The 22,098-nt window shown below is 39.3% G+C and overlaps 1 protein-coding gene across 4 annotated transcripts in view; it reads right to left on the minus strand.

Annotated features, from left to right (window-relative positions):
- Window positions 1–22,098, minus strand: part of MTUS1 (microtubule associated scaffold protein 1) — a 110,468-nt gene that overhangs the window by 31,922 nt on the left and 56,448 nt on the right. For 3 of the 4 annotated variants that reach the window (XM_064368715.1, XM_064368714.1, XM_064368716.1), the window contains one exon: window positions 6,793–7,007. In XM_064368715.1, coding sequence (XP_064224785.1) covers window positions 6,793–7,007 — 215 coding nt within the window. Of the gene's footprint in view, window positions 1–6,792; window positions 7,008–20,598; window positions 21,306–22,098 lie in introns of those variants that run through there. The other variant, XM_064368717.1, reaches the window with a different exon arrangement.

Here is a 22,098-nt window from a genome sequence, read left to right on the forward strand (position 1 = left end):
CCCTGTAGCCTCCCAGCCTCTCTCCTGATCAGGTCACATGGACCACGCATATCTCACCTCCACAGTCTTGTCAACACCACCCTCTCTGGAATGCAGGGCTTTTCTTTACTGACTCACATAAACCTTCTGGGAATGCTAAATGTCATAGACACCATCCCCCTCCCCCAAATGCACAGAAAGACCATTTACCCTTCTAAATTGGTTGGTAACTTATTACTTCAAACTAATTAACCAAGCATTTTTCATAGCAGATGCTGTGAAAATATGAAAGAAATGTAAGACACAGTCCCTGCCTTCAAGGAGTGTGGGACCTACCTAGAACTAAAACATCCAGGCCCAATTTTTTGGTCATCTATCAAGACAGATGACCTCATTGGATGGGAAGAAGTAATGAAAATAACCAAGTGCTTTAAATACATAATCCACAGGTGAAATGCTGACCCCAGTGCTCATACTCTAACAGACATACTAAGTGATAGTTTCTGCCTGACTCTCCCTGGTAGCTTGGCCTTTAAATATACTTACCCTTTACTTGTAGATGATAAAATGCATTTAATGTCCCTTAGATACTGATGTACTGTTTCTTTTTACTCAGCTGCTCCTAGGTCAGTGTTTCTGTCTGAGATGATAAACTCTTAACAGTCCAGATAACAGGCTGATTCCATTCTCTTTGTATTGTAACATGCTGAATTTCACACAATGTGAAAAGAGAGAAGGGTAGGAATCTGGATGGGAAAATGCCTTTATGCTCATGCATTAAATATATGAAATGCTCCAAGAAAAAAAAATGGATTCACCATAATTGAATTAGGAGTCCCTGGGACACAGGCACTTAGCCTCTGGCTGTGGTCCCATCATGTGGCTGCATTTTTGCTAGCCACTGAGTAGCATCAACAGCACAGGGGATCTTGCAGAGAAGAGCCACATCAGACAGCTCAGACCTGTGCTGCATCTGACCTCCCCATCACCCACACAGTGAATTTGCTCAATGCATTTACATTTTTTTGTTCTGAGACAATTTTACTGCTAGTGTCATTCAAAATTCACCCTTTTTAAGGTGTTTAGGTTAAATTCCACTTCCAAAAAATAAAAATAAAAAGATTTGGAGGCACTTTGAAGAATCACTCAGAGGTTTGCAGAGGGTGACTTCAGTCCTGTTCAAGCTTACCTAGAAACCCACCCATATAACCTTTTATGAAGAAACAGAAATTACTACCATCAATACTGTTGATCACTTTGGCTATCTGTGCAGAATACTGTCTGAGCAAGGATAAACCAAGAATTAGAAAAAACTAAAGTAACATTAGTGTGTCTTTTGAGAACCAAAGAGTGTTACATTAGCTCCCAGATTCATGAGACATTAGAATGCCTGATAAGTGGTAAAATATGCCTGCCACTTAAGTGGGAAACTTACAGTTATTAAACAGACTTGCAACAAAAGGGGAAGTGATAGTTGCAAGATTCTCTTAATCAACCACTCTTACCCATAATCCAAGGTTCTAATGCCATTTAGAAAGAAAAGATTAGCTATAACAAAATATATACATATATATACACACACACACGCACAATACCTATATATTATACATATATAAAAATACATAAACATACAATGTCTATGTATTATATCATGTATATAAAATGTAGATACACATTGTATACATATACACTATGCATGTATTTTATACACATAGTGTATGTGTGTGTGCATATATATATACACACAGTATATATTCTTCTGTAATGGGAATGAGAACTAAAAGGTGATGGGAATTTTTTAAATTGCTTAACTTTGCCCATGATTTTGTTTCTCCGACTGTTTTATTTTTATTATATTTATTTATTTATTTATTTATTTATTTATTTATTTATTTTTTGAGACAGGGTCTCACTCTGTCACCCAGGCTGGAGTGTGGTGGCGCGATCCTGGCTCACTGCAACCTCAGCCTCTCGGGTTCCTATGCCTCAGCCTTCTCAGTAGCTGGGACTATAGGCACGTGACACCACACCTGGCTAATTTTTCTATTTTTTGGTACAGAAGGGTTTCACCATGTTGGCCAGCCTGCTCTGGAACTCCTGACCTCAAGTGATCTGTCTGCCTCAGCTTCCCAAAGTGTTGGGATTACAGGTGTGAGCCACCACACCCAGCCTCCAATTGTTTTATAATAGTACTCAGCATACATTACACAATTAGTAAATATTTGCTGATTATAAAATAAAGAGAGCAAAGAACATGTTTATAAGACTTTATACTCATCCTACATCTGGAATTCCATCTACTCCGTTCATATGTTCACTCACATATACATTGTGTTGTCTATTAGAGCTGCTAAGGTGGTTTCTTAAGAAAGAACTAGATGCAAATCCTGCCCTCAGTAAATTTGCTATCTTAAAAAGCAAAAACAAGCATTAAACCGCTATCTCTAATGTAACATAGAGAATGAAAGAGAAGCATATATGCTCCTGGAATCCAGAGGTGGACAGAACATAGATATAGAAGGCCAGGAAATCATTCATTAAAGCCTGAGTTCTGGACTGGGTGTGGTGGCTCACACATGTAATCTCAGCACTTTTGGGAGGCTGATGCGGGTGTATCACCTGAGGTGAGGAGTTCAAGACCAGCCTGGTCAACATGGTGAAACCCCATCTCTACTAAAATTACAAAAATTAGCCAGGTATGGTGGTGGGCACCTGTAATCCAAGCTACTCAGGAGGCTGAGGCAGAATTGCTTGAACCCGGGTGGCGGAGGTAGCAGTGAGCTGAGATTGCATCACTGCACTCCAGCCTGGGTGACAAGAGCAAGATGCTGTGTTTAAAAAAAAAAAAAAAGCAGGTTCTGGAGCTGTATTCAGTGGAGTCAGAATTCCTTAGGTATCCGGACCTAACTTTAGATGTAAGGTGAAATTCACACACAGTACAATTGTCTGGGAAAGTCACTAAGAACTTGCCATGCTGTGGACAGACAATGAGTCTCTGTAGATCCAACCCACTGAATTTTTCCTCTAGTGTTGGATCTACTCTTTCTCTAACTGAGCACCTGATAAAGGCCTTGGGTTGTGTTTAGGGGCCAGGTTGTATGAGGGAAAAGTATCTTTAAACACTAAGATTGTGGAAAGTACAGAAGGCTCATGCCACAGGAGGTGTTGAGGAACTGAGCAGACACCTGAAGGAAGAGAGGACTCCTGACCTTCATCTCAAAGACTCCTGGGCTAGGAGGGCACACGAGGTGGACCTGTGTTCTTCATTTAATTTGCATTTTCCTTTTTTTTGGATGGAGTCTTGCTCTGTAGCCCAAGCTGGAGTGCAGCGGCATAATCTTGGCTCACCGCAACTTCCACATCCTGAGTTCAAGCGATTCTCCCACCTCAGCCTCCTGAGAGGTTGAGACTACAGGCACATGCCACCACGCCCGGGTAATTTTTGTAGTTTTAGTAGAGATGGGGTTTCACCATATTGGTTAGGCTGGTCTCAAACTCCTGACTTCAGGTGATCCACCTGCCTCAGCCCCCGAAAGTGCTGGGATTACAGGCATGAGCCACTGCGCCTGGCCTGCATTTTTCTTACTTTGGTTGTCTGTGGACTCAATCTATGTAAATTAAATGTAAGTGGTGATGTGATGCTGCTGTAAAACAGATCTGAGCATGTAGGTACTGGGGGCGAGGACAGCAGCCCAGTGACAATATTTGAACGAAGGATGAAGTACAGGAAGTTTATAGGACATTTTTAGTTGACAGTGCCCTAGATCTAGGTTTACTTCCTGGTTCTCCTCTTGCTAGCTGTCTGATAGCACGCAAATTACTTACCTCTATTCCTCAAGTTTCTTATTTGAAAATTCTAACTCGTGTCTTTGGTGAGGATTTAAATAAGGCAAGTAAGACTATCTGGCACTTAGTAAATACTAGGTTGGTGCAAAAGTAATCACGGCTTTTGCCATGATGGCAAAACAGAAATTACTTCTGCACCATACTAGTGTTCAATAAATCCCTCTTGCTTCACCTCCATCTCTTTATGTACAGCTAGAGCATCTGGGCATGAGAGTAACATTAAAAGGGGCAGCTGTTGCCAAATAATAGAAAGCCTTATAGTCCCAGCTAAAAACCAGAGTCTTCCCAAAACAAAATAACAATGTGAGTTATGCAGGTAATTAAAATTTCCTAGTAGCCACATTGAAAAAAGTTGAAAAAGATGAAGCTAATTTTAATATTTAACCCAAATATATATAAAATATTTCAAAATTATTAATGAGATATTTTACATCCTTTGCTGTCATTCTACATTTTTGGAATCCATGTGCATTTTACACTTATACCACATATCTCAAGTCAACGGATTACATTTTGAACGCTCAGTCTCATAAGGCTAGTGGCTACCACATTGGACAGATCGGCTCTAAGATAAGAGAGAACTACTCTAAGATTTAATCAGCAGCATGGGATGCTTTGTGAAGAAGATGCTGTCAGCAATGCTTGGGATGGTATAAATAGGGGAGATAGAGTGCAAGCCTAATGATTGCTTAAAAAGTTGCTATCATAGGTCGGCCTGGGTGGCTCACACCTGTAATCCCAGCACTTTGGGAGACTGAGGTGGGCGGATCACCTGAGGTTAGGAGTTCAAGACCAGCCTGGCCAACATGGCAAAACTCCGTCTCTACTAAAAAAAATACAAAAACTAGCCAGGTATGGTGACAGGCAACTGTAATCCCAACTACTTGGGAGGCTAAGGCAGGAGCATCACTTGAACCCAGTAGGCAGACGTTGCAGTGAGCCGAGATCATGCCATTGCATTCCAGCCTGGGTAACAGAGTGAGACTCCATCTCAAAAAAATAAAAAAAAAAAAGTTGCTATCATAATCTAGTGGACAGCTAGCTATCCAGGGTCTGGGCAAGGATGACATTAGTGGGAATGGCAAAGACATAGGAAGGGGAGAAACACTGAAATGAGAGTTCACAGGACTTGACTGACATCATGAGGAGGATAAAGGAGAGAAAATAGTTGAGGACGGGGCCATTAGGCTGAATATAGTAAAATAAAATAATTTGTTTTTCTCTAAATATCAAAACTAATTGTTCCCTACATTTGATAGTATATAGTTTCTAGTTAGCTTAGTCGGTTATACAAACACACTCTTGAGTTCCTTTCTTACAAATGAAAGAGAAACAAAAATACCGTATACTATTACTGTAACTAAAAAATTAGGTAGTCTCCATCTTCCTCAAAAAAAAAAAAAAATTTGGGCCAGGCATGGTGGCTCATGCCTGTAATCACAGCATTTTGGGAAGCTGAGGCGGGCTGATAACCTGGTGTCAGGAGTTCGAGACCAGCCTGACCAACATGGAGAAACCCCATCTCCACTAAAGATACAAAAAAAAAAAAAAAAAAAAAAAAAAGCGAGGCTTGGTGGTGCATCCCAGCTGAAGCAGAAGAAGTGCTTGAACCTAGGAGGCAGAGGATGCGGTAAGCTGAGATTGCGCCATTGCACTCCAGCCTGGGCAACAAGAGAAAGCTGTACAATATTCATCAAGAATTCATTGAAACTGTCTACTAGTCTGGTTGCTTCCCCAAGGCAGAGACCAAGTCTCATGCCTCTCTCTCCCCGTTGCCTAAACAGGCAGCCATATCACATGGGCCTCTGTATGAAACCAGGACAGGTTTGTTGATCTGAAATGAACTACAGAACAACCAAACTGAACAGTTTTCTTTTTGCTTTTAATTTTTATTTTTTTTCCCTCTGTTGCCTAGACTGGTCTTGAACTCCTGGCCACAAGCAATTCTCCCTCCTTGGCTTCCCAAAATGCAGGGATTACAGTCATGAGCCACAGTACTTGGCCAGTTTTTTTCCCCTTTGCATTATCATGTATATCCACCTATAAAACTGTGATTAGAAAATATCTAAGGAGCTCAAGTTATATTCTCTTATCAGTTTCCCCCTTAATTACAGATTTATTGCTATGTCAATAACATGTTGATATAAACTCGGTTTTCTCGATGAATTTTAGCCAGTTCCTGAAGTAACATCCCTGAAGAATATTAGGGAAGAGTAACAACACAGCAAATCTGTTTTGCTTTTGTTGCACTACAGAGATTATTTTAGAAATAGATGAAAAGAATCCCCAGATACGATTCTGGGAGTTACCTCCAAAGTGCTCTTTAATCCATAAATATAACCAACCTCATTTTTCACAGCATTAGCCAGGCGGATCACCTGGGGTCGGGAGTTCAAGACCAGTCTGGCCAACGTGGAGAAACCCTATCTCTACTAAAAATACAAAAACTTAGCCGGGAGTGGTGGTGCATGCCTGTAATCCTAGCTACTCGGGAGGCTGGGATAGGAGAATCGCTTGAACCTGGGAGGCGGAGGCTGTGGTGAGCCGAAATTGCGCCATTGCACTACAGCCTGGGCAACAAGAGCGAAATTCCATCTCAAAAAGAAAAAAAAAGAAAGAGGAAAGTTACACACAGACAAACAGAAAAAATAAGTGAAAAAATGCTAATGCTAATTTAGGTGTAAAGGCATAGAGCAGTGTAACAGGCAATTATGTTTTCGCTGTCGCCATTCTAACCAAGAGACTCTAGGGGAGAAAAAGAAAGTGAGAAGATGTTTCCATCCCAAATTTCTAGAGACCGACTCAGGTATTTGGTGAACTGACAAAAATGTAACGGGATGAATTACACCTAATCTTTTCCATCATTTACCTAAAGATATTCCCAAGGCAAGCTCATGAGCAAGGTTCTCCCTGTGCCCCACCCCCGACCTCAATGAGAAAGGCTCTTTCTAGGATGCACATCCTTACCTCAGACAGTAGATGCTGAATCACAACTGTCAGTGCCTCAAACTTGGCATTGCCACAGGCGAGAAGCTGCTTGAGCTGCAGGATAAATCCACTTTGGTTTTCACATTTTGTTTTATATTGCGCCAATTCAAGTGTTTTCTCAGAGGACAGCACATCGGGAGCCGTCTGCGTCTGGATGCATAAACTTCGGGGATTCTTTTGCCTGCCCTTTTCAACTGCAAAAGGAATTAACACAGGCACAAAGATAGGTGAGGTGAATTTCTAAAATCACCACCACAAGGGTTCAGAAACAAGCAGATAAGCCATGAAAATGCATTTAAGTTATGTTTCTGTAAGGAATGCATATGGATGAGAACTGGAATGAGTCAGAGATCTAGATGGTTGGAATTCACGGACACAGACAGTGACTTCAGTTTTGACTTTACAAGATTTATGCGGAACAGAGAATTAGCAACAGGACACAAATAGATTTGGCCACCCAGAAACACAAAAACTGTGCGCAAAATGATGTTATTCTCCTAGTTTCTCATTTTCTGGTTAAATTGGTAGAGAAACCTGACTGATGAGAAAGAAGACTGACTTTTCTGATCTCACATGCTGAAGGCAACACACAAATCATTAGACTTAAAATTAAATGCCTCTCTCTCCTCCCATACATTTTCTACAAGTTTCTCATCTTTTCCCTGATGATGGCCTAGTCATTACAGATTTACACTGCAGATGAGTCATTTCCCAATCTCTAATAAACCATAACATACATCAAAAATATACTCAGACTTTGCCTCCTTAAGTTCACTGTTACGAGTACTATACTCTTGACTATGCTATTCCATTTTCCGTCAAACACAAGCTTTGTTGGTCTTTTCTCCCAAGTAGTAATAATGGCTTAAATAAGTTTTCTAAAGCACATGCTAACACTTTAAATCCACCGAAATGCCATGATAAGTGATTCTTCCCTTCCTGTGCTATGGTGCCCTGGGAATTACCCTGTTTTAAATAAAAACACTGTTCAGTCTTGGAACCATTCCAAATGTGTCAGTCACTTTGAGTATCAAACAGAATTAGAAAAACAGGAAATGAACTGCTTAGCTTCTTGAAATAAACAAGCCAAGTAATCAAAACAAATCTAAATCTGAGAAAAAGTCGCAAGAAACAAACAAAAAAAAGTTTCTGTATTTTAACAGTCTTTCACAATGGCACCCGCATTTTGTGGTAACAAACAAATCTTAAACACCTTTTAAAGAAATTTAATATTTTCTCTAATTTTTCAGGAAGAGCAAACTACTACAGTGATTGCTTAAAGAAAAATAAAGAAACATCAATACTCAGGTTCTAAGAAAAAATGGCAAAATATATTGAATAAACTCTAAGGTTTTAAAACCAGAAGAAAAGGCTCTTCTTTTCTATGGCTGCAGTGCATGGTTAAATTACTCATATTTGTATTAATACTTGTTAATTCTCAGTTCTAAAATGATTAAAATATCACATGTTCCACTGTGTCTTTGTAATACTTGACAAGAGGAAGTATTTATCATTACTCTTTATTATTAGTAGCTTATCAATAATTGTCAATTCCATAGATGTAGAAAATAGCCAAGTTAATATCATATCACAGTCCTGAAGAACGAATTATTAGTCACTTACTGCATTAAGGAAACATAATCTAAATATTTGACCATGAGATTAGTCTTCCTTTATGTCATTTCCTAAATGTTTTTAGAAACTGTCCCATAACATATAATAATAATTACACAGTGTGTTACTGATCACAGTGTATTCTCACTTTCCTTCTCTTTTCATCCTCCCAATAACCCCAGATAGGGAAGAGGAGGCTTACGGATGTGAAGGTCTTATCTGAGTGTAGACAACTTCTATGGGAATCCAGAGTCAAAGCCAGAACCCAGGCCTCTGATGCCAAGTCTCTGCTGTTCCCACACATTTCGGAAAGTGGATTAGGTGGTGATGTAATATATGACATACATACAAATATTTATGCAATAAATCTAATATCTTACTTTAATACATTCAAGCCCGTTATCTGATATTTTAACAAACCCACATATAAACATCTATATGCTATATAATTTTATAAACAAAAATTTTTAAATTATTTGACTATCTAGAATTTACTGCAACAAATTTAAACACAAGTTCATTCTCCTAAAATCATTTCTATATATCCTATCAAAACTTAGTTAAAAATTTATTTATTGATAACTGCTTTATCATTTCCTGAGTCCTGAATAACACTGTTTCTCTTTCTAGAATTTCTATGCTACTCAAAGTCATTTTTAACACAATTTCAGAGCTTCAAAACTATCATTTTATAATTATTTACAAAATCTGAGTGGTGAATCTTTTACATTAATATTTTGGAGAAAATATTCTTTTAGATTATTGCTTTTTGCTTATAAATCCGTAACAAAAATATCACAGAATACATGTAATTGTACTAACAATGTTTACTTTTGAAGGGAAGGTAACAGGAATCAGATAGCTAAAAGGTATACTAAAGCATTTTTTATACTTTTTAACCATGAGGTAAATATATTACCTATTCAAAAGTTAAATATAAGAAGTAAATTACTTAAAAGATAAAGTGAAATTTCAGGACATACATTTTTTTATGTAATACTTAGCTATCAAGAAAATAGCCTGTGCAGAATTTTTTCCTTGAGGAAACTATACAGGAATATAAACATTATACAAAGTTAGTGATTACTCTGAACAGAATACTTTTATGATTAAGGAGGAAAGAACACACTGACGTTTTCATCTAAGAGTATGTGTCTTCAAATTTTAAAATGAGAGCAAACAAGCAAACAGACCGCCCTCTACGTAGAGCTGGAAACTCATGCTGTGCACTCAATCTTCCGCTCTATCTACTGTGCTCCCTAAGGATGAAGTGTGACCACATGGCAGCCGATGACCCAGTTTCCATATCCTTCCCACTCCCCACACTCCTGGCTCATCTGAAGCTCAGAGATGATGCAAAAATCTCCAACGATGCTCAGAGTCCCAAGGCTCGTAAATAGGTACTTCACAGAACTGAAAAGCCAGGGGTTTCCCTTAAATCCGGCAGAATTCATTAGTTACATGAGATTGGCATCATAGCCAAACTTTGCCCTTAGCCCCATTTATCAGCTTGTTACTGTTTTGGTAACAAACCTTTTACCTTTTATACAATAGTATAAAATACTTTATTTATTGTACCTATTAACAGAACATGTTCTGAATTCAAAGGACCTATTTAATCAAAAACCTTAAAATTAAATGTTAACTTCTACATTGATTCAGATTCTTCTCAACAAGATAATTACCACCATCCGCTGTGATCCAGCCTTACTGGGAATCACTGTAATGAAATGGCAACCTCCATCAGAAAAACAAAGGCCAGAACCAAACACATTTGCTCATTTGGAAAACAGCTGGATAACACTGCTGGCTATCTTTGTTTTCTACTCAGAAACCTCAATTTAATAAAATTTAAAACTAGTGCAATGAAGTAATGTATCATCTTCTTAAAAAAAGTAGTTGGTTAAAGAGGAAGATGCCCATTTCTCACTCAAGTCACTTAGGCAAATAGACCTCCATATCTCAAGACCGAAAACAATTTTGAGAAAAAACCTACCCATGAAGACATGGACTAACCATCACCACATACTAGCAGCTGAGGACACATCCATTCTAGCCCAAACAAGTCATGCATTTCCTGTATCTGCTGGCTTTCCCAATTATTAAAAACAAGTTAGAGACAAGACCTACGGAGGAAGTTTGCCTTAGGTTCCATGAAGCACTAAACATGGAATTTGGAAACTACCGTTGTCTACTTTTGTGTCCACTCATTGACCTTCTCACTCACTCATGAAATATATTTATTAAAATCTACCATGAGGGCGCTGCTGTGGTGGGTGTGCACCTGCCCTGGTGCTTTCAGGGATGGGAAAGGTATCACCTAAGAGGGTGGTATTGCCCAGAGGGGCACAAAGACACCAAAGACCTCTGCGGACTCATGCTTCCCTGGTGCTCATCTCTTCGACTCAAGTACCAACCTATGTGCATAAAGGTGGCAGTCACAGACTGGATGGTGTGTGCTTTCCACAACATATTGCATTAAAAATGAATGTTTGTGGGTTGACAAAACATAGGTTATGAACTCAGAGGCCAGTGAAGGGTCCCTTCATCTCTTTTAGCAGTGTGGACAGGCTGAAAATTCCCTTCTTTCTGCCCTATCTAATCCTACACATCTAGAAGCCCTCATAGGGACTGCCACACACAAGTTCTTTCTGTCGGTGTTTCCCCAGCATCTGGTGGCAGGTGCTTATCCTGGGATATTTCAATAAAAACAAAGCATTAAAATCTGAATTGTTGGAAATTGTTTTCTGGTAAGAGGGAGGACCCAGTATGAAATCATCACCCAAATGACTACTGCTCAACCTGTAAACATCTACGGGATGCCTTCTTCACAGACTGGTACTTGCTCTCAAGAAATGGTGTGGTTGAGACAGCCATATGCCATCCACGATGGAGAAACGATTTGACAATTATCTGCTGAAGTCATGTGTACAGTGTGTGGGAGTACAGCAGGGAAACACCTAGATCTACGGCAGTCAAGAAAGGGTTCCCAGGGCAGTCTGGATGGACATTTGCACTTCTGGCAGAGAGAAGCAGAGGACGGGCAGAGGAAGGGCACTGCAGGGAGATGAAGCCAGCAAACACAAAAGTAAAACAGGAAAAGAGTCCCAGAAGCCCTGCTGTCAGCACAGCCAGTACTCCCAAAGCTAAAGTCAAACGAAGCCGTGGAAACCAACAGGTGTGACAGCATGGAGACCACGCAAGGTTTTATCTTGGAGCAGGCAGAGAAAAGCCTGAGCGAGGGCCTGGAGCCACAGTACAGGAGGCTCGGCAGAGCAAGACCGGGAGCAGAGAGGACAGGAAGGAGATCCTGGAAGAGAAACTCCTGGGCAGTGAGAACAGGCAGGGAAAGAGCAATGTGCACAGGGGGCCTGAGTGGCCACCTGGATCCAGGGACATCCAGGATGAGTCCCAGGTTTCCAGCACCTTCCTCATCATATCAAGGGGAGAAGATGAGTGTGTGAGAATGAGGTGAGGGCAGAGAGGGAGGAAGAGTTTGGGGTGGGATGTATTGAGGAAGGTGTTATGCCATTCTCGAACACTCTATTTTTGATTCTCTAAAAACAGCCTTTTCTAAACTCACCTGCTTTCCATATTTAATCACTGCCATGTAATTTTCCTGAGGCGTAATCAGCTCTTTATCTCCCAATGTCCTGAAGACTGCCCCACCCCTAGCAGAAGAATATGACAACACGCTCCTTCTAGTCATAGCAATTTAACAATGAGCTCTTGGTAACCTATGCAATCTCACATACAATTTTTTAAAGTTATCTTTTGTGTCAATTATGAGTTTATGTTTGTATAAAGTTTTCTAGTGTTCTTTTCATTAGCTGAATAAGAGTTAACAGTAATAATAATTTAGGAGACATTTTTCTGTTTCTAGGTAGATATGGCATTTACTGAATATGGAAAATCTTAAGCTCAGCAAAGCAGTGCTTAGACATTTAAAATTATCCAAGCCAATTCTTTGTTGAGGGTGGGAGGAGGCTTTAAGATGCCTCAGCATTTAAACTTTTCATTACTATATTGGTAGAATTTGTTGCAACAGCTCATATTATATGAAAAGTGGTTCTACTTCTTTTCTTCACATTAAAAGATTAGAGAATGGAAAGCATATTCATATAAAAATTTCTGTTTTGGGTTAATTATGCTTACAAAATTTTTCCTGAAGCAACAGTTCAAACTTGCCCATAACTATTTTTCACGTAGCTGGCAGGAAAAAAGCAGATTTCTCATGCTCTTATGTACCTAACTAAAATGGACTACTAACTCGAAGAAGAGTTAATACAAATTCCCACCTTCAGAAGTACTTTTAAGAAGGCATTGCCTCCCTCTTACAGCAACCAAAACAGCATGGCACTGGTCTAAAAATAGACACATAGATCAATGGAACACAACAGAGAACCCAGAAATAAAACCACATGCTTACAACTAATTCATCTTTGACAAAGTCGGCAAAAATACATACAATGGGGAAAGGACACCCTATTCAATAAATGGCACTGGGAAAATTAGAAGAGAGAAACTGAAGCCCTATCTCTTATCAGAAGCAAAAATTAACTCAAGACAGATTTACGACTTAAATGTAAGACCTGAAACTATAAAAATCCCTAGGGAGAAAAAAAAACTAGAAAAAACTCTTCAGGATATTGGCTGAGGCAAAGAATTCATGACTAAGATCTCAAAAGCAAATACAACAAAAACAAAAATAGACAAATGGGGCTTAAACTAAAAAGCTTCTTCACAGTAACATAGTCAACAGAGGAAACAGGCTACCTATGGAAAGGGAGAAAAGATCTGCAAACCATGCATTTGACAAAGATCTAATATTCAGAACTTACAAGGAACACCAACCACTCAACAAGAAAAAATACAATCCATTGAAAAGTGGGCTAAGGATATGAATAGATGTTTCTCAAAAGAAGACACAGAAGCAGCCAACATATGAAAAAGTAGAACATATTAAAAAACGCTCGACATCCCTCATCATCAGAGAAAAGCAAATTAAAACCACAGTGAGATACCATCTCATACCAGCCAGAATGGCCATTACCAAAAAGTCAAAAAACAACAGATGTTGGCAAGGAGGTGGAGAAAAGGCAATGCTTATACACTTGGTGGGAATGTGAATTAGTACAATCTCTATGGAAAACAGTACGGAGATTCCTCAAAGAACTAAAAATAGAACTACCATTCAGCCCAGCAATCCCACTACTTTCCCAAAGGAAAAGAAAAAAAAAAACAGACTGTCTTAAAACAGAAATGAAAATTAAAATAGTCAATTTAAACATTAAATATTAGAAATATTTATAATACGAACAATAAATAAAAAGATGACATAATTCTCAAAATACTAAGCAGTTAAGGACAAGCCATCTGGAACAGAGGTGCCTAGAACTCAGGTCACCATGGAGAAAAAAGGCAAATCTCTCACCCAAAACAGAAAGCTCTATTAGTCTTAATTTTCCACAGAGCCACACAATTGCTGATGTTTATAAAAAAAGACCCTCGTTTTCTAAAGTAACTCAAAGTATTGCCTAAGATAAACACAAATATGACATTCAATATTAGATACCTTTAAAATCACAACTGCTATGTTTCTACTAAAGAAAATAACATGCATATACTAGTAATTAAAAATATATATACATATATGTATTTTGAGATGGAGTCTTGCTCTGTCACCCAGGCTGGAATACAGTGGTACGATATTTGCTCACTGCAACCTCTGCCTCCTGGGTTCAAGCGATTCTTCTCCCTCAGCCTCCTGAGTAGCTGGGATTACAGGTGCACGCTAATTTTTGTATTTTTAGTAGAGACGGGGTTTCACTATGTTGGTCAGGTTGGTCGTGAACTCCTGACCTCAGGTGATCCACCCACCTCAGCCTCCCAAAGTGTTGGGATTACGGCCATGAGCCACTGTGCCTGGCCTATTAATAAAATATTATTCTTAGCTCTGAAAGATGCTTTAAAGCTCATAAAAGTATCATAATATATATTCGTTATAGGGTAATTCTCTATTAACTAGAACAAGTTGGTCTAATGAAACAAGTATTTACTATATACAGCTTGCCATATTCCTCCAGTATCTCTTGAAGAAAAACACTGCTATCCTTCCCATTTGGAATGCAACTCCAAACCAAAATTTATGATTTACTTTCCATTTTTGTGTGAAAAAAGATACTACATTAAAACATAATTTAGTGTAGTAAAACTCTAGTTATCTGAAACTTGTCAGATTAAGACATACTGTCTCTTTCAACATCTCACTTAAAAAAACTTATCAAAATCTTGCCTATTGTGAACAAAACGCCATTAACCACTTTACTGTCTTCTTCAATAGAAAGCTGTAACTACAAAACGGCAGATTTTCATGTCACGGCAAAGCTATAGCTCCAAAACAGCCACAGCCACAGAAGCTTGGAATCAATCTACCACAAAACGTTTTCAGCCTCATGCCATTCAGAACGTCAGTTCTTAGCAAATGCCTGTCCATGTGGCAAGAGGCCCACAAAAATCTTTCATGACTGCTTTCAAGGAGGGGGACAAGAACAATCTGGATTCACAGTAAGATAACTAAGGGGCCGTGAAAGGCTACATCTCTCATTCTTCTTCATCTTGGTCCTTTTGGTTTCTTCAGCATTCTACAAATGCCTGAATTTTATCTTTTTACACGCAAACTCTAATATATGGTGTTTTTTTTTTTAATGGAAGCTTTCTAAAATGGCTTTGACATCTACCTATTGTAGTATGAAAAACACAAGAGAAATTGAAGTTTATTTACTGTCACCTTAACAGTACATGAAAAAATGCACTCCTAATCCCTAACGCATCCATAAATGTACTCCTAATAACATTAAATATACAAAACCCACATTTAAGGTTGAATACATTCCTTCCCAATGTATTTTATAACTGAAAATTCATTCATTTAGGAGATCAAAAATCAAGTATTAAGACTTATGTCCAAACAACAAAACAACTTGTAAGTTTAATTCAAATCATTACAAATAGGTAATAAATGCCCCTCCAAAATGCATAGAATAGAGAAAAAACAGCAAGGCCTGTGGCAAGACAACTTGTTAAGTAATATACTCCCCTACTTTATAATCAGCCAACATCTGCTTGAGAAATACCTGTTCTGCCTTCTCTGTGGCAGATGTTGCCATAGGGCTCTTACTATTTTATACCTGTCTGTGGGACAGAGACTATAGAAGTCACACGCTCTATTTCCCAGGCTCCCTTGCAGGTAGATACAGTCATGTGACTGACACCAGGCCAATGAGACAGAAGCTTAAGCGACCTGGCACCACTCCTTCCTTATTTCTTTTTCTTCCTTCCTGGAGCAGCCATTGTGAGATCATGAGGCAACAGTCATGAAGAAGGGGGTTAGACAGCAGAGATGTGGACCCTGACATGGGGGACCCACTGCACCACCTCAAAGCTGCTTTTCCTCAGGTAAGACAAGTAAGTTGCTTCTTAGTGAAGCTGTTAATTCGATCTAAAAGGAGTCAAAAGTGAATACCAAATGTGAAAATATAATTCAATGAATTTCATCCTAATTAAACAAATGCATTCACATTCTGCCTGCCTCTTACTGACCACCTGTTCAGCAGACACTGGGGTCTACTTGAGGGTGCAGGGTAGGAGGAGGGAGAGGAGTAGAAAAAATAACTTGGGTACTGGGCTTAATACCTGGGTGATGAAATAATCTGTACAATAAACTATTTCTTGTACAATAATCTGTACAATAAACTCTGTGACATGAGTTTACCTATATAGCAGACCTTCCCAAGTCTCCCTGAACCTAAAAGTTAAAAATAAAATGGTTAAAGTAAATAGAAATATTTTGTCCTGATACTACCTCTGCCGTTCCTCAATATGGATGTCCACATGTTCCCCCTTTTCGCTGCAGAAATGACTTTTAATGTCACTACCTCAGCAGAAGTAATTCTGTCTTTAGCGCAGTGAACTGCCTTCACTGGACTCAAGAAGGAAGGTAACTTGTGAGGTTCAAATGGCACTCTTCACAGTAATTACTACAAGAATTTCCAGCTTCATAAGAAAACTGAATGCTAAGTGGCAGCAAATGTATGTTAGAAAAGTCTTTTCCCTCCACTGACTCATTATACAAATAGAACTAATATGCTGAGGCAAAATTCTGAAATAGACTGACTTTAATACTTTGGTAAGAAAGACTATTGCTGACACTTCCGCAAGTCAGTGAAGTCATCACTGGACTTCTTAGATTTTCATCTGTGCCTGACATCCTGCAACATCACACATGGTACGTGACAAATTCACTGTCTCTCTCTTCTCTCCCCTATTTACAGAGGAAAGATAACCTGGAGCCAACAACACGCTTTGCCAGAGGTGGATGCCACCCAGTAATATGTATCAGAGTGCTCAGCACCCTGTGCGTGGGATCAGTGAGAAAGCTTGTTCTGGCTGGATCTCTGTAATGGCCAGCCCCCCTCCCACCACAATCTATGCTCAGAAATATTACAACTCTTTTGTTTCCTTGAAGGAGCCCCTCCCCCTATCCCTCCAGGCTTTGAGATGCTATTTTCTCTGTCTGAAACACTTTGTTTCCTGGTTACTTCTCCATTTCCTGAGGACCCAACTTAAAAGGCACTTCCACTGGAGGACCTGGATAAAAGTCCCTCCACCTGCTAAGAGCTGCCTGGGCACCCATCCACACCCTGCATTATTACCTGGTGCTCTGTCTCCCATTAAACAGTGGGCTGTGTGAAGGCAGGGTCCATGTGGGACATAGTCCCAGCCACACTTTCAGCACCTATCATTATGTCTGGCATATAGTACATATCTAATGGGTACTTCTGTATGAAATGAAGGAATTAATCTGTAATGCAAAGGACCAGTCAGAAGCAACGGAAAGGCTGGAGGCACAGACCACATACAAAACTCTTCAGAAAGACCCATCAACATCTGAGGCTGGATTATACAAAACTGTTAATATTTGGCCACTTTCCACCTATTAGAAGAATAATTTTTTTGTGTGTGGTTTTTTAAGTAGAGACAGGGTCCTGCTAAGTCTCCAGGGCTGGTCTCAAACTCCTAGCCTTAAATGATCCTCTTGCCTTGGGCTCCCCAAGTGCTGGGATTCCAGGTGTGAGGCACTGGCACCAGCCAAGAAGAGCAATTTCAATGCTTCAGTATAATAAATGCCTGAACTAGGGTAATGGCAGGGGGTAAAAACAAAGAGAGATTTCAAAGGATGGAGTTGTAGAGCTTTGCAACCAACTGGTTGTGGATAAATCAGGACAAATAATGATTCAAAGGCGGGGTCTGACCAGGCACAGTGGCTCATGCCTAGAATCCCAGCACTTTGGGAGGCCGAGGCAGGTGGACTGCCTGAGGTCAGGAGTTCCAGATCAGTCTGGCCAACATGGTAAAACCCCATCTCTACTAAAAATACAAAAAAATTAGCTGGCTGTGGTGATGCATGCCTGTAATCTCAGCTACTCAGGAGGCTGAGGCAGGAGAATCGCTTGAACCTGGGAGACAGAGGTTACAGTGAGCAGAGATGGCACCACTGCACTCCTGCCTGGGCAACAGAGCAAGACTTCATCTAAAATAAAAACAAACAAAAAATCAAAGGTGGGGTTTGATGACCAGACACATGGTGTCATTAAAAGAAACAGGTAATTCAAGAGTATTAACTGAATTTAGGAGGCAAAAATAAGGAGAGAATTCATTTAGATAAAATGAATTTCCAGACAGAGTAATACATTGAAGGTTTTTAAATCTTCAGCCAGAAGAGTCACAGATGTTGAGGCTAAGGGGAACCTGGAAGTCATCTCATCTGATTCCCTTATTTTGTAGCCCTGTGAGGTCAGGTGCACAGAGTCATTCACTTAGTTACTAGCAGAATAACGGCTATAATCCAGGACTCCTGGAATCCAGGTCAACATCATCAAGGCAACAAACACCACTTCCTTCACTAAAGATACAAGGCCAAGTTACTGCTGACAGTCGACTGAGGTAAAAGTCACCGCGATGGCTTCAATATCCATTTGATGGACAATTTCTCAGACATTAAAATAACATAATATGGATAAGCTCGCAAAAGATTTATATTGGGAGTAAGAAGAATTATATTCCTTACATGATTTTAAAAAGCTTCCAACACACAAAACACTTTGGCATCCCTGGTTTTCCCTGGATCTAACAAAATTACAGCAAAATTTGCAGCTGCAAAATACGTACGCCAAAAATTCTAAACAGAGGTCCCAGGTTTTAGTCCTGTCTCTGCCATTTACTGTATGTCTTTGGGCAAGTGAATTCACTTCTCTGGGCCTCAGACTTCCTGGTATGAAATAAGATAAATTAGATTACCTCTACGTGCACTCTAGCTCAAAAGATTATGACTGCAAATAAACAAAAAATACTTGTATATGAATTTAGAAAATAAAATGTGCCCAGTACATCACTATCAACTAACTCTGGTAAAAGAAGCCTTGTGTTTTTTGTAAGCTGTCTTGGAAAGCTGTCTGCTTCACAACAATACTACAAACAATTCAGAATGTCTACTCCTAGAGCTCTGGTTAAGTAAATCATGACTTACTCAACAATGGAATGTTACAGGACTACTTTTTAAATGAGGAAGATAAACATGGGATCATATGAAAATCTAAAATACATTAACTTTAAAAAGGTAAAGAATATATAATATGCTTTTATCTCTGTGTAACAAAAAAGAATATGAAAGACCTAGATTTACATGTGATTGGAAACGAGCAGGAACGCTATACCAGCAGCCCGAGAGTGCCTGCCTCCACGGAGAGCACACGGAGCCCCTGGGTAAGAGACTCACTCATTGCACAACCTTCCACACTGTTTATTTTTAACTTGGAGGGTGGATTACACTATTTTTTTAAAAACTTGTTAAAATTAAAAGCTATTTGGAGCTACTTTAGATCATACAAATCATGGCAAATATAGGGTACTTTTTGTATTTTTCCGCCCACCTATTAATTTTTTCAGTTGGAAGGGCTGCAGCGGCCCTAGGCTGGGAGAGAAAGGCCACGGCTGACCACCTCCTCGCTGCCTTCCCCATTTACCTTCAGCTGTCAGCTCAGACTGAAAGGGAGAGGCTGGCAAACTCAAATGACAGGTCAAGGGGAGTTATGAAACATGAGAGAGAGGTACTGGAAAAAATGAGAATTCTCCCACAGAGAAGGGAGATGCCTCTGGGAAAACTAAAGACAGCCAGCTGAAAAAAAATCACCAGGGACAGAGATGAGTCAAGTGGAAAACAAGATACATGAGGGGGTCACATGAACATGAAGCAGAAAAAAAAAAATCTATTTACATCCTCATCAAACCATCCTGTGACACTTAACACGGACCAGCCCAAAACAAATCTGACAGTACCACAGTTACCTATTTTACAGAATAAAACTGATTTAATTTACTGTAGTTGTAAATATCACCTAGAACAAAAGTAGCAATGTAGGACGACCCAATCCCCTAAAAGTGAGCAGACAGGTCAACATATGCCTAAAATATATACTAAATTTACGTTCATCTTAGGCACAGAACATAAAAACTAGATACAAACAAAAACCTCAGGGGAAGTATTTTGAGACTGCAAACATTTTTACTATGAAGACTGGAAAACTAGATTTGTGATTCACTTATTACCTCCCTGTAGCCATTAGGATGTTTTCTTTCAGAAGTGTTTAGAAAACAAATCTTTTAGTCTATGAAAATTAACTGTCAAAATCTCACTCAGAAACTATCCAGTGAAAAACCATAGAAACCTTCTCATCTCCCCACAGGAAAAAGAAATATTCTTCTAAATTTGCCTATGTCCTCTTTCCCAACCATTTGAAGTAAAATGTAATTTAACAGGTGTTGATTTTCACAGATTTGGCTGGTGACAGAGAAAAGAGCTAGGAACAACACCAAGGCAACAATTCTGTCTTCCATAAACACGAACATCACAGTCTGCTTGCAAACGGTAAAAGTATTATGCACTTATGCTGAAACAACAGACAACTATTTTTAAATGAAGCCTAATTTCTCATTAGAGAGAGCTTTGCTTCTCTAATCATCTGTTTCCTTGGAAAAATCTCTGATAAACATCTGCAAATGAATGAAGATGTCCCCCGTGCAACACTAAATAGAGATCTATGCAAGACAGACCTGTGTGGAAAACAACCGTGCTTCTCCTAAACCCTGAAGGCAGGCGAAGGTTTCGAAGCAATCCTTTGGCTGTCAGTCGTACGTGGATGGTGGATAAGGAGAATTTGGGAGACAACAACATGTCTTCGGAGCAGGTGGAGAGATTTCACAGAAAAGGCAGTTTCCATGGACTGTCACATACTGTCTTTTTAAACTCAGTACTCTTCAAAGCCAAGAAATACACTGAAAGGAAGCATGCCTACACAGCAATGTCATTCCACCAGACACACAGAAGAAAAATATCCCCAGGGCTGGCCAAGTGTTTCTGGCTTCTGTTTTCACTTCCAGATGTGGCCAGAACGATGCTCTTCCTCTGAGTAAAATCTCCTTCCTGCAGCTCCAGAAGCAGCCTCTGAATTACATCACACTGTGCATGCTTGTGGAGTTGTTATGGCTTTCATCGGAGATGGGAGATGGTGAAGGGGAGGAGAAAGTGGGTGGTCTTGGGAGCTTTACAGAACAACCAGTAACGTCACAGATCCTGTAACCACTTGAAAGATCGCTAGGGGAAATTAACTACTTCAAGTGTCTCATGTTTATTTCGTAATTAGAAAAAGATTAAGATTTCACGAAAGTAAACTGTGTCCTGATTTTAACATTTTTCACTCCTTATATTTGCACTAATAACGTGAGCATTTTTTTCTTTAGATATTTTAAATGGAAACCTATATTTAAACCTGATATTTTGGAAGAAGTTTTTTTTTCTTTTTTTTTTTAAAAAAAGACCAGGCAATCAATGTTCCCAACTACAATATTTAATAAAATTTCTATTCTACTATGTTAATGACAGATTGTCAAAAGGTTAAAGTTCAACTTTAATTCCCATGTGCTGAGGACCTCACAAATTATCAACAATAAAAGACTAATGTGGTTTCTCTACCAGATGTAGTATCAGAGTTCCAGAGGAACAGTCCATCAGAAAGGCATATTCTAGAGACTGCATTTATTGCTTGAGTAATTGCATTTAAAGAACATCATGTGGTCTCTTCCAGTGGTCTTTCAAGACTAGGAGTGTGAGGGAGGCACAGTTACGAGTATCTCTTGCTGTCCTACTAATTTTTATTTAAGGAGAGTGGCTTGTAAAAGTACGTTAAAACGCAATGGCAAAAACCAAAATAACTTGAAAAACAAAGACACGGACATAAGAATTAACCACAACAATATGTCCACTTAAGCTAATTCCATTAAACCAGGAATAGCTTGAGCTCTTAACATTTTTTAAAAACTTTATAAAGTACAAAAACACAATGTGTTAAAAATGTCCTATACCTGTTTCCAAGAATTCCTAGGAAATAAGACTTAGAAATAAATGCAGAATTGTTACCACAAATCACTCTATTAAGTGCTATTAAAACTGGTTAGAAGCAGTTATTCTTTTACAAATTCTATCCAGTATTTAGGGTATGAAGCGAGGAGGAGGGAGGGAGGAAGGGAAAGTTTAAATAAGTCCTCTTCCCCCAG

This window comes from Aotus nancymaae, unplaced genomic scaffold, assembly GCF_030222135.1.
Source record: "Aotus nancymaae isolate 86718 unplaced genomic scaffold, 86718_ANA_hifiasm-v0.15.2.pri h1tg000079l, whole genome shotgun sequence".
Classification (NCBI taxonomy): Eukaryota; Metazoa; Chordata; class Mammalia; order Primates; family Aotidae; genus Aotus; species Aotus nancymaae.